Raw genomic sequence first — 13,787 nt, forward strand, 5'->3', positions numbered from 1 at the left:
TGAATCAAAGTTCATCATAGAGACGGATACCTACAAGAAGGAAAAGCAGGCAGTTCAGGGCAGCCCTATTTAGAAGGTAAGTGAACTTTCACTTATCTATTTAATGATTAAAAAATTTTAATAGTACAAAGTTGATAAAATTTTTAACAGTATCATAGACGAGCCTAACGCCTCGGGACTGCCGCAATGGATGACTTCAAACGTTACACGAACGCCCACCTCCCTTCACTGGGGGAAAACGACAAACTACGTCACACGCGCCGCAATGCCACACTCCAGAGTGCACAACGGACCCAGATAGGCCAGCACCTACTAACAGAAGGGTAACTTTCTGTTAGAAGGTGTTGGATAAGCACACCTATGCTCTGGAGCTGCAGCTCACTAAAACAATGATCAATCACATCAACACACAAGGCTTGCAACCACGCCCACAAAACGGGCTCAAAAATAAGTCTCACCTCTTCAAATCTCATTAATTCTTTGAAGACCAAAACGCCTCAGACGACCCTTCATTCAAACGAGCACAACAGCCCGAAATTGAAGTTCTTTTTTTCCCTCCCCCTAAGGTTTGCAGTAGCAGGCTCAGTTTTCCCAAATGCTTTGTATCATTTTATTGCAGACAGCTTTCCTAAAGGATTTATTTGCGGTTTCTTATCTTTATTTGTTAGAAACTCACTAATTAAACTCTATACCCAACCCGTGAACTAAATCACACTTTGGGGACTGATACAAAGCATCAGTCAGTGTCTCCCTAAGATGACAATTTTACACTCCTGCTGGGCTCAAGGATCCCACAACCAGCAATTTTTAGGCTTCCTCTTTCCCACCGCTACACACGGGCCAGTCAGAACCACCGTCCCGGCCGGACCGAGACCACGGTAGGGTGGGCATGAGAACTTGGAGTGATGACTGGCCGTTCATTATGGCTACCTGCCAGCATTACACGGGATGCCCCTCTCCTTAGGCTTTACACGGAATACCAAGGACGCAGTGACCAGGTGGATGAGGACTTACACCTCCCGGCCATGAAGAGTGAGTATAGACCCACCCCATGGACCATCGGGAACCGCTAAGTTCAAAATTTTATACCCCCGTGGCCGAGACTGCCTAGGTACAAATCCTAGCCAGTACTTCGCAGAGTACTCTACGTCGACCTCCGGGGGTATTTGTTAGAAAGAAGAAAGGATGTGATTTTAAATTTTCACACCTTTTTGCGCATTAATGGCTAGGGAGGGGAAGAAACTGCTATGAATCTCGAAAGGCATTTCGGGTGCTTTGGTATTTATAGCATAGAGGTTAGCGAAGGCTTTGGTTTAACAATTCCGACGGCCAACCAAACACGGGTACCACAAAGTAGTTCAAATATCGAAGACTGTCTCGGCATATCTTTTGTGATAGCGTGGCAGTATTTAACTGCCACATAGGGGATCCATGATCGAATCCTAAGGTTGTTTAACGTCTTCAAAGACATCGGGATGCCGCACTTCTCATCAGTGCTGATAAACAGCGACACGAGAAAATAGAAAAGCACTAGCGAATTTTACGCGTCTGGAACCGCCATACTCTCAAAGACCCTCAACGTATTTATTGAAGCCGATTGTTAACAGCTTCTTTCATCAGCTCAACAATTACTGAAACTGCATCAGGTGGTTTCAAAGGAGCCCGAAATAGAGTTTACCGAAAGCCCCATTTTTTTGCTGGAATTTTCATTGAACGTGAGACATTTTGCTCGAGGTTTTGCCCTGCTGGATATATATCGTTTGCTTTGTCCAATTTTGAAATCCTCTCTCTGAAAATTTCTAGAACGTTTCTTTAAAGAGAGTTGACTTTTTGGTCTTTTTGCTGAGTTTTTGCACTTGCAGTTTGCCCTGATAATAGCATGCAAATCCATAAACACACTAAAAATCGCTCAATGCATATTCAATAAGAGGCTGGAAATTCCTTTGTTACAATACAATGGAAATAAATGGTAGGAAATTTTATACTAAGTGTTGTCTAGTCTAACAACATGTTTCATTGACTAATTGCTGAAATATTCTACAGTTTTCGAGGACTGGCACATATTTTCATTTCTAGACACACGATTATCGCCGATGTAATATTTCAGTTAGTAATGCAAATATTTATAAAAATTATGGATTAGATAGAGCATAAATTTATTACATTAATCAAATATTATAAAAAAGAGATAAAAGTTTTAATCATACATTATATTTGCACTACAATGCTATGGAATTTACATAAAAATTAAAGATCTTCTCTATCAAGATGTGGCAACGCCAATTTATGAACGTGCGAGCTGGAGCAGGGAAAGCTTTCTTATGTATTTCAACATTTGGGAACTTATCGCACATTTAAAAAAAGTGGGGTATTTTTGGGGAGGGGGAGGTGCTGTCTTTAATGCGAAAGTACCGATTTACACATATAATTCGGTACTTTTGGGCTTCAGGCTATAAGAGTTATGTAGAATTAAGTAGAGTTATAAGAGTAATTAACTATAAGAGTTTCAAAACTTTAGCCTATAATTGTTTTGTAGATAAAAGATATATGAATACATCTGCAATAAGAAGCATGCAATTTATATGACCTCTTTTTGTAGCAGGTATTCTTTTCTGTGCTACCATAATTTGGGCAGGTGACCCTTGCCCACCAAAGGCAGAGCTACCTTTCTGTACTTGTACTCGCACATTAATAAAGGAGGCGTCTCCCGAGTATAATATGATGCTTGGAAAATGGCCGCAGACTGAGATGACCACAAAATCTACGCTATTTTTGACGACAACTGAAATTCCAACACAGTTTCCAGAAAAACTGAAGAATGGATCATTTTACACAGTAGTACAATGTAAAGTACCTAAGATTTTGACTGTCTTAGAAGAAACCGTTCCATCGGCTCTGAACAGAAAACTGGTGGATAAATTAATCCTCAAGGAAGTTCCCCCGAGCAAAGAACATACTTTGGCCAGATTACCAAACAATTGGCTTAAAAACGTGCGAATCAAGCAGTTTGAGGTGAGTACTTTGAAATTCTGTTGTCTTCTGCTTAAAACTGGAAACTCTAAAACATACTAAAATTAAGCTTTTTCCAAAAATGTAGTCTCTGAACTTTTTTAAGAAGTTAACTTCATAACACTTCTTATTTTATTTTTTATGTACAGGAATTAACTTCAAAATGTTGAAGTTAATGTTTGTAACACTCCACCATTTACTCAAACAAATATTTTGCTAAGTTAAGTTAAAACGTAAAGATGGAGCTAAAACGTTTCGTCATGTGCATATGGAATTTCCATTTATTTTAAATGCAGCCTTAATCGAACTCAGTGCATAGTCAAGACGTTAATAATATTAGCTTCGAAATAATGATCATGTGCGATAGTTCGATGTGCAACATTGGCTTCACCTCTAACCTGAAAAACAATGTGTGTGATGAGTGTGCTGCTTAAAAACGGTGTTTCAACTGCAAAATTTAAGCTAAAATCCACTTTTCAATCATTCGTCCAGTTGTTTCATGAGGTCAGATGTATCAGTAGCGTTTTATTAACTTGATATTGCATTACCCAAATAGATTTTCCCAACCTTAATAGAAGTCTGTGTTCCCGTTGTTCTCCCTGCATACAAAACGAAATTTGCTCCATATACGGCAAGCATCTTAGTACCGTTCAAACTGTCGCTTTTGGTTGGTAAAGAGCATATAGAAACATGTTTACTTATTGAAGATGCTTGGGGTTGAAACATTATTTTCAGGCAGCACATTATCAAACGTGCTTGTCATTTGATGGAGACGAGCTAGTGCTATACATCACGATAGTGCACGTGATTTTTTCTCGCTGTGTGATGGCACAAATCTAATTCTATCCTGTAACATTCGATAAGATGCATTTGAAAATAGATGGTTTATTAAAGGAAAAATTTTGGGAAAAATTTTAATGCCATTGACACCTTTTCATTTGACCAAACTATACATTGTTACAAGCTACAGGTTCGCGGATGTGTCTTCAAATATTCACTGGGTGAGCAGAGAAAAGAAAATTTATTATAAATAATAATGACACATAGCAAATTAAATAACAACAAATAGCTCAGGGCAAATATTAAACAGTTCCTCCTCAACACATTATCAGGTTCAATGTTTCTTCTAACCTTCTTCGGAAACATACAATGACCTGACTAGAACAGAGAGCTTACTAAAGCTATGTTCACTAATTGTAGTAAGTAGACAGGATACTAACGAAGGGTATACAAAACCCTTTATTTTTTTTCTTTATATACAATGACTTCCGTACTTCGGAATACAATGACCCTCCACTCGGGGTCTAACTTAAAAGATATCAAAATAAAACTAAACTCTAATTTAACTTTAGAATAAGATTGGCCTTATAATAACAGGAAGCGTATGTAGCACAGAGACTGTGAACACTACAATACGTTTAATTTATCAAGAGGATTAAAACCTCTGGCCTGGAAGGCAAAGTAGCAACTGCGTAACTTCTAAGGTAAGCGGCCTGCTTCGAACTCACGGCTTCCTCTCTTCTGCTTGGCAAAAAGGCCACACTTAAATACTTGGCGTTCGCCAGACAACTTTGCATAAACTCCTTCACGCTTATAATTCTGGCCGGAAGTAGAAAATAAGAAGTGATAGTAAAGATTTAAAATAAAATAAACGTTAGTAAAACTTAAGATCCTTACATACTTCCCGCCAGAGTTAATTAGTTTGAAACTGAGGTCTAAAACGACCTTGTTGAAAACTTTTAGCTCTAGAAACTAACGCGAGGCCAACCTTTTACAATCATAACTTAGCTAGAAACTAGAAAATTTTAAAAGAAAGAAATTTGTTACAATAGCAGCTCCCGGAATATACAACAATCTTTTTTCTTTTTCATCTGTACTGCATCAAAACAGGAGCTTTATTCAATTCTGGTTCCTTCCAGAGATCTGGAAGGAAAACTAGTTTAATGAAATGTTACAGAATGACATTGCAAATAACATATAGAATATACTTTTCTTAACATTCTTATTTCATTCATGACTATTTCAATTATCTCTCCCCGTGCTCTCTGACATGTGTTGTAAAAACACCAAACACGAATGTGTTTCTGTCTATGTGTTCAACACTTCCTCCTACAATCAAAACACTAACGTGTTAAAATTCAACATACGAGACCTCTTAACACACCCTAATTTCAACTCTAGACCCTGAGGTACTATTCTGAAAGTGGCTAACTCTAAAGTGTAGCGTCAGAGAGCCTAACTACATCATTCAACCTTTAACACATATTCAGCATGATTTAATCTTTACAGTCACACGAATAACAAATTTTTTAACATTACTTTCACTTTTACCATATCACGGTATTTCTAAACATTCAAAATAACAGTTCACATGTATACAAGAACATATCAAGATGCCGTTAATTTTACACATTTGAAAACATACATTAGTAGTACATTGTTAACTTCTATTCTTTTCAAAGCAAGTGCCAATTCTTTCTACATTGAAATAATACTACATTTCAAAACGTCTTTCAGACTAAAACTTCTTTCTTGTTAGAATGTTTTAAATAAAATTTATACAATAACTTTTTACAATATTTAAGTCTTTATACAACGCTATTATACATCAACTTTAGTTTTACGCGCGAGTAATTGAAAAACATAATAAGAAAATCGGTCACAACTCATTTCTCGCCCTTTTGGCGATAAAGGTAGACCTCGCATGAGGTAAAACTTCTTGAAATCTGCCACTTGCAGTAAGAATGAAAGATTAACTTAAGTTTGTAAAGTAACATAAAATTTTACTTATCTTTAGTAATATTCAGACATCCTTTTCTGGGCCCAATCTTTAAAGGTGCTGCAGACCGTAGCTTGGTTGATCCTCCTTCTTGTACGGGCTCGCGTTTCAGTGCTTTCCTCTGGAAGCTTCCGTTTTTCACCACTACGGCCACCCTTGAACATCTTCCTTCTGTCCTCTGCTTGTGGTCTTGGCCGTTTGAAGGCAGCTGGTCTTGGTGGAACCGGGAAACTTCTGTCGTGATCCTGCTTGGACCTCGTTGTTGGCCGTTCAAATTTTTCTTGTACTTTTTCCTCCGCCGCTGATGGCCCTTCCGCAGTTCGGCGACTTTTGTTGCGGAGAGTTCTGTCGGATGAGTCAATCTTCCGTTTCACAGCCGGGTTATAGTTGCCGTCCTTTCTCCCGGTCTTTTCCACATACGTCGTCCTTCTCCCTTCTTCATTCTGGGGGTGTTCGTGAACTCTGTTTTTTGGACGGTGGAACGGCTTCTTTTTCTTTGTACCTTCAATTTTTCCGCGGGGCAATTTTCTTTTCACTTGCTTCTGTCTCTCATTGGCTTGCCCTTGTACTTGTCGTTTTCCCACCTCTGGAACTTGTACCTGCGGTGTCTGCCGTACCGCAGTATCCATATTTGCGGAACAGGTTTCACCATTTCTTGCCTTTAACACTACAACAGCGTGAGTTATTTTTTCTATAACATATGGTCCTTCAAAGCGTGGAAAAAATTTGGCAGTTTTATCTTCTGGTGCTGAAGAAAGTGAATGCTTAATTTTTAGTACTTCATCCCCTACTTTATAAGTTACTCCCCGTCGTTTCAAGTCATAATACAATTTTTGTTTTCTTTGTGCTACTTCCGTATTCTTTTTTGCTTCTTTTATTAGTTTTTCTATATCACCCATTTTAAATTCTGGGGCTCTTTGTTGCACATAAAGTAGTTTATCTAACGGTGTTATAACCTTTCTGCCTAGAAATAACTCAGCAGGAGTTTTGCCCGTTGTATCATGTTTTGCGGTCCTAAGGGCGAAAGCAAATTCATTGACATAGTTATCCCAGCTTTTATGAAAATTTTTAACATAACTACGGATAATTTTCACTATATTTCTGTTGACCCGTTCCGCTATATTTGATTGCGGCCGATACGGGACCATTTTTAAATGACGTATGCCCAGTTTTTGGCACATGTCTTCAAATATATTACTTACAAATTGAGGACCATTGTCCGATATAACTTTTAGGGGCGCCCCGTATTTTAAAATATATTTATTTAAAATAGAATCGGTAACTAATTTCGCGGAGGCTCGTTTTAAGGGAACAATTTCGGTCCATTTACTAAAATGATCAACTATAACAAGGAGATAGCGACTTTTGTTTAACTGACTTTTTGGGAAAGGGCCCAATAAATCGATGCCGATTATTTCATTTGGAAATTCGGATTTAATACTATTTAGAAACCCGGCCGGGCGGAAATTAATATAATTAACGGCTTGACATGTTGGGCAGGACTGGACATACGCCCTTGTTAACTTTTGCAGTTCAGGAAAGTAGACTGCCTCGCGTACGCGTTGAGTAGTTTTTCGAATACCAGCATGAGAAGCTAAAGGGCTGTCATGGAGCTCTTGCAGGATATTTAATCTAAGACTAGCTGGGATAACAGGTCGAAATTCGTTGTTGGAATTCGTAGTTTTTGTATAAAATAATAGACCATCTATTAGTTCGTAATGGGCCGCCCTATTTCTTATCGCCACAATATCTTGGTGGCTAAAATTTTCAGGATCCTTCAAATACTCATAAATACTTCCAAACTCAGGATCCTTACCCAGTTCGGTTATTACAGTTTCTCGGGAATTTATTGTACACGCTGTCAGCATTGCAACTTTTACGGTATTACCCTGTTCGTCTAATTTAATTCGTGACAGGGCATCTGCTACGATATTTTCCTTTCCGGGGGTATGCTTGATTACCAGATTATATTCTTGCAGCTTGAGTGCCCATCTTATTAACCTTGGGGATAAATTTTTTCCAGAGTACAATCTAGTTACCGCCGCATGATCAGAATATACTGTTATCGGCGCCTTTCCAAAATAGACTCGGAACTTTTGCACTGCTAACAGAACTGGAAGTGCCTCTCTCTCGGTCGCGGAATAGTTTCTTTGTGTTTGATTTAAAGTTCGGCTAAAAAATGCCACTGGCTGCTGATTTTGCGAAAGTACCGCTCCTACCGCATAATCCGAAGCATCCGCTGAAATTTCTAAATTTTCATCCTTTTCAGGAAATTTCAACACAGGGGCTTGCGTTAATGCTTGTTTTAATTTTTCGAAAGCACTATTGGCTTCGGCCGTCCACGAGAATCTTGCCTTTTTCCTTTTTAATTTTAACAATGGCTCAGCGATAGCCGCAAAATCTTTTATAAAGGACCTATAATATGAACAAAGTCCTAGAAAAGAAGAGAGCTTCTTTGCCGTGTTTGGAGTCGGATACTTTTGTACAGCGATTATTTTTGATTCATCTGTCTCGATCCCTTTTTGCGATATTTTGTAACCTAAATATTTTAATTCAGGGGCTGCAAATTTGCATTTTTCGACATTAACTTTTAGACCGGCCTCATTTAATAAAGAAAACACCTGTCTTAAATCCTGTACATGTTGGTCTAGATTATCACTAGTAATAATGATATCGTCTAAATAGATAAATGTGGACTTTCCGAGAACAGGTCTTAACACAATGTCCATGCATCGCTGAAATGTTGCTGGGGCGCCTGAAAGACCAAACGGCATTCGCAAAAATGCATAAGTGCCAGACTTGGTTATAAAAGCAGTCTTAGGCACGTACTCAGGCCTGATCCCTATTTGAAAATAACCATTCGTTAAGTCTAAAGTTGTCATAAATTTGGTTGATTTTATGTTCCTTAAAATTTCTTCTATAATCGGTAACGGATATACCGGATATTTCGTTATGGAATTTAATTTACGGTAATCAATAGCGAATCTCCACCTTTTTGGATGCTCCAAAGGATAATCATTATTTTTCTTACATAAAACCACCGGACTAGCATAACTACTTGAGATAGGCGTTACGATCTTTTTACGTAGCATATCGGTAATATGCCATTCTATAATTTTTTCCTTATTCTTATCATACCGGTATGGTTTTTGACGAACCGGCATTGCATCTCCGGTGTCAATACTATGGTTAGTAACCTGGGTAAATCCTGGAATATCACTAAATAAGGAAGCAAATTCACTTACCACTTGTCGGATTCTATCTTGCTCGTCATTAGGCAGGTGGTCAAGATTTAACCTCGGCGGTTCAACCTTTTCTACACGCACTGGTTTCATCGTCAGCTTAAGAGACGCTTCATTAAAATCCAGTGTAGCTTGTGCGTCTGAAAGAAAGTCTATTCCTAGTATTAAGTGTGCTTGCAAATTCTTTACTATAAAAAACATCACCTTTACTTGTTCGTCCTTGATACGGATGTACAAAGGTACTTTACCTACGCACTTGCATTGTTCTCCTTGCGCCGCTAATACTGTTGTATTATCCGCATTATATATGCGGGATTTGCGAAAATACTTTCTAAAAAAGACTTCTGCCACACAGGAACACTGCGCGCCGGTATCCAGGAGTGCGGTGGCCGGGATATTATTTACCAAGACTTCAATCTTCGGAAGAGTTAAATTTTTCACCATTACTGTATTTAACTTGTAGGAAGAGGGGTTTTCGTGGCCTTCGGATTTCCGCACACTCTCGTCAGCAGGAATCCGTTTTAGTTTAAATTATTTTTTCTTTCGGTGCTTTCCTTCTTTCTCCACTGGCCTTGAGACTTTTTTCCTGGGTTGCTATTGAACTGTCGACGTTCGCCGGCTGTTTTTGAATGCTCGGGTTTCCTTGCCCACTGATTCGCTTTTTCTCCGTAGCCATGTGCTTGAGTTTGCTGTAGTCTTGGCGTACCAAATTGGTTTCGCTGTTGATATTGACGTCTTCTTTCGACGTCCGCCGTTCTTCTACTTTCAAACTGGATTGCTAGCTCAAATAATTTTTCCAGTGTAGTCGGATTTCTCAATTCAATAAAGTCTTGCACTTGGAGTAGTAACCTCGGCAAAATCACTTGAATTATTTCAGGATCCGGACGGTTTCCATACAAGAGCTGAAAACGTGAATTTTTCTTAAAATAAAACTGGAGAGGTTTTCCATTCTTTGTTCATATATACTGAAAAGTTCTGTTTCTAATTTCGCACGATCCCTTACAACAGGGAAGGCTTTTAGTAGGGCAGTCTTGAAATTTTCGTAGGTATAGGTGGGACTTCCTGCTTGACCCAAGAGACTTCTGCCGATACATTTGAACCAGTTAAGCGCTTGGCCCCTCAAAGCGCTGGTAGCTAAGGTAACTTTTTGAAACTCGTGCACGGGGTAGAGCATGAAGTGGTCATCCAATTTTTCCAAAAAACTGGTTACCTGTGAGTTTCCATTAAACGTTGCTTCTGGTTTCATCGAAGCGCGCATGGTCTGGACAATATACCCAAATCCTTCCAGGGCGGCAGCTGGCATTTCTGGATTCTGAGCTGTTTCTGCAGGCAGCACAGGTTCTTCTTGAAACTCGGCCATGGTTATTCTTCGTCGGGCGCCACTATCAGGTTCAATGTTTCTTCTAACCTTCTTCGGAAACATACAATGACCTGACTAGAACAGAGAGCTTACTAAAGCTATGTTCACTAATTGTAGTAAGTAGACAGGATACAGACGAAGGGTATACAAAACCCTTTATTTTTTTTCTTTATATACAATGACTTCCGTACTTCGGAATACAATGACCCTCCACTCGGGGTCTAACTTAAAAGATATCAAAATAAAACTAAACTCTAATTTAACTTTAGAATAAGATTGGCCTTATAATAACAGGAAGCGTATGTAGCACAGAGACTGTGAACACTACAATACGTTTAATTTATCAAGAGGATTAAAACCTCTGGCCTGGAAGGCAAAGTAGCAACTGCGTAACTTCTAAGGTAAGCGGCCTGCTTCGAACTCACGGCTTCCTCTCTTCTGCTTGGCAAAAAGGCCACACTTAAATACTTGGCGTTCGCCAGACAACTTTGCATAAACTCCTTCACGCTTATAATTCTGGCCGGAAGTAGAAAATAAGAAGTGATAGTAAAGATTTAAAATAAAATAAACGTTAGTAAAACTTAAGATCCTTACAACATAACACAAATACCATATATTCCCAAAATCTATCACAAAGCAAATTGCAAAATTGCAAAACCCAATTCAGGTAACTCTCTTTGAACCACTAACTCTCAGATCTGGTTAATAACTAGCTTTTCTGACTCATGGACCCATATTTATATGGCGTTGCACTATTTTCTGAAAGCTTTAGAGAAGTCCTAGGGTTTTGAAAATAGGTTCACCGAAGTTTCGAAAATGTCGCCAAGTTGCTGAGAAATCGTCAGATATCGATAATTTGGTAATAAAAAATTACCACAAAGGTCCTATAGGAGTCTTCTTGCACATATCATGTGTTCTAGGTAAGGTATTTTAACAGTTTAGACATCGTTGGATTTAGAATTGAAAGATCTGTAATCATACTTTGTAAGAAATAAATACATGGCCAGAAATTCAGCTACACACAAAGTAAACCCTAAAACCTTTAATCTAAACGCAATACTTGAACAAATGAATGAATAAATAAAATAATACGTAGTACACAAAAACAATAATATCAAAAAGATATAAGTGTTTGCAAAAATGTATAATATTTATACTGAACATGATTAGCGTTTGCATAATTCATAACATTATGACTCAATATTCCAATTCAACGTGCTATGGAAAACTCAATCTCGGGTCAGATTCTTTGTGAAAAAGGCTAAGATCTTAGTTCAGAACCAGACTAATGCTGTTCATCCTTTTAAGCCAAGTAACGGCTGGCTAAGAAATTGTAAGTACAAGCACGGTGTCCGTCAAACAGTTTACTTTGGCCGAGATGTTCAGCAAACAATGACTTTCAGCACTAGCAAGTACTGTACAGTACGCTACATAACATGTACGTAAAAGTGTTGCCTTTTCATTTTGATTAATAAAAACCTCTTTTTATTTAAAAATAGTTTTTTCTCACATTTTCAACATACAGTACCTACAGTAATTAGTTAAAGTGTGTGTAGACCCCTTCTTCGAAAAAAATCTAATTACCAGAAATTTTGTTTATCTGAATGGGGGAGTCTGGTTCCTATTGATTCAGATAATTGGAGTTCTGTTGTACTTCCTTTACTTCGTACAAAGAAGTAAAAAATGAACGATCATAATAGGTGTACACAGTCTTTTATTCAATTCACATCCTTTTCGCGTAATCAGAAGCGTGTACACGATTTATATTCTTATATCTAGATATATCTACATATAAGGGGCTAAAATGTGTGTTACCGATAGTTTATTGTTGCCACTCGGAAAAATGAGCGCGGAAATTAACGTTTTCACAGTTTTTAATTAATATCTTGGCCGATTAAAGTCCTACGAAGATGAGAATAAAACGCTTATTTCTGCATTTTTAATATTGATTTCGGAGAGATACAGTGGGTCATAAATTCAAAGCATGTTTTCCTCTTAAAAACCATAATGCTTTGAAGATACAAAAGATAAAAGATATAAAAAGTAATTAAATCTAATTGTTTCTGATTCACAGATTTAAGAAATTCTATTTTTAGCCATACATTTTTTATTTAAAAAATTTTAAATGGTACATTGCAAATTAAATTATGCTTGATTAGTTAGTTACAAATCACGAGAAAAATTACTTGGAAATAGGGCGGTGAATACTGAAGTTAAATGATACAAACAAATTTTAATTGCTATTTTTTCAAATAATATTATATTATTTTTAAAACTATAAGATTCATTTATGATGCATGATACAATAAAAATTATATATGGAATATATAAAAGTAAATCCTAGACTGCGTATTTTGCGTAGCTAAAAATGAAATCGCATCATTAGCGATTCTTTTATAGAATATTAGATAAATGTGCATTCAGACTAACATGGGAACGTTATATAGCTTCTCATGTTTAAAAAGGGAAAAAATCTGTAATATAATTCTATAAAATATTTAATGTTTTTAATTAGATAATTAGATGATGCATTTTTATTTAAATCAATCAACGGAAAAGTAAAAATGTTCATAAGAACTGAATCTAATTTGCTTTTTTCTACCAATGGCGGGGACCTGCCTTTTCGACATTGGCCATTAGACTTCATTAGACCGGTTTGAAATACGCATTCGATTGAAATGACCAAACAAGATGTACCAAGCAAAATAACCAAAAAACTGTTTCCTTTCCACATAGTTTTTACAAATTAATTTTACTGTATCTCGTGTGAAACACAAACAAGACTTCAAACTTAATAGTACGATTTTTATACGTTAGTGTTTGTATTACCTTTATTTTAAGGTTAGGGTGTTATAACAAATGAAATCTGATTGTCGAATGCACTGTTTAGGCTTTTCGAAACTTCTTTTGGAGAAAAGCAGAGGTAACATGAATACCTATTTCCTTACAAAATTAACGACAATGAAATTTTCTTAATTTAGGTCCTCAATTCTGTATTATCGGGAGATTTCATCTGGTACGGGAATCCTTTTGAAGAACAAGTTCACAGTCTTGTTTCGTTTACGGCTTCTCGCTGCTACCTCACCGGTGCTCTCACATACGACATGGCCGGAACTATCAATACTCGTGGTCTGGATTCTCTTTCTCGTATTGAAGTGATCGATTTCTCCTATAATCACCTGACTGTAGTTACAGGATCGGCCTTTCTGAAACCTCCCACAAACTTGACCACAGTTATTCTGTCTTATAACAGCATTGAAAAGATCGAAGGTAATGCTTTCCAACATTCACCTTTACTAAAACATGTGAACCTGTCGCACAACCTCCTGGAATCTGTCTCAAGAGCTATATTTGCTGCACCTGCTAGACAACTGGAACATCTGGATTTAAGGTAATT

General features: G+C 37.5%; 1 protein-coding gene across 1 annotated transcript in view; it reads left to right on the forward strand.

Annotated features, from left to right (window-relative positions):
* Positions 1-13,787, forward strand: part of LOC118204025 (uncharacterized) — a 74,025-nt gene that overhangs the window by 29,136 nt on the left and 31,102 nt on the right. Inside the window, exons 2-3 of the mRNA XM_085821829.1 lie at positions 2,600-3,012; positions 13,372-13,781. Of these exons, the coding sequence (XP_085677955.1) occupies positions 2,600-3,012; positions 13,372-13,781 (823 nt within the window). The remainder of the gene's footprint in view (positions 1-2,599; positions 3,013-13,371; positions 13,782-13,787) is intronic.

The sequence above is a fragment of the Stegodyphus dumicola genome, chromosome 8 (assembly GCF_044657685.1).
Source record: "Stegodyphus dumicola isolate Sdum_Otavi_A_Nest chromosome 8, ASM4465768v1".
In the NCBI taxonomy this organism is placed as follows: Eukaryota; Metazoa; Arthropoda; class Arachnida; order Araneae; family Eresidae; genus Stegodyphus; species Stegodyphus dumicola.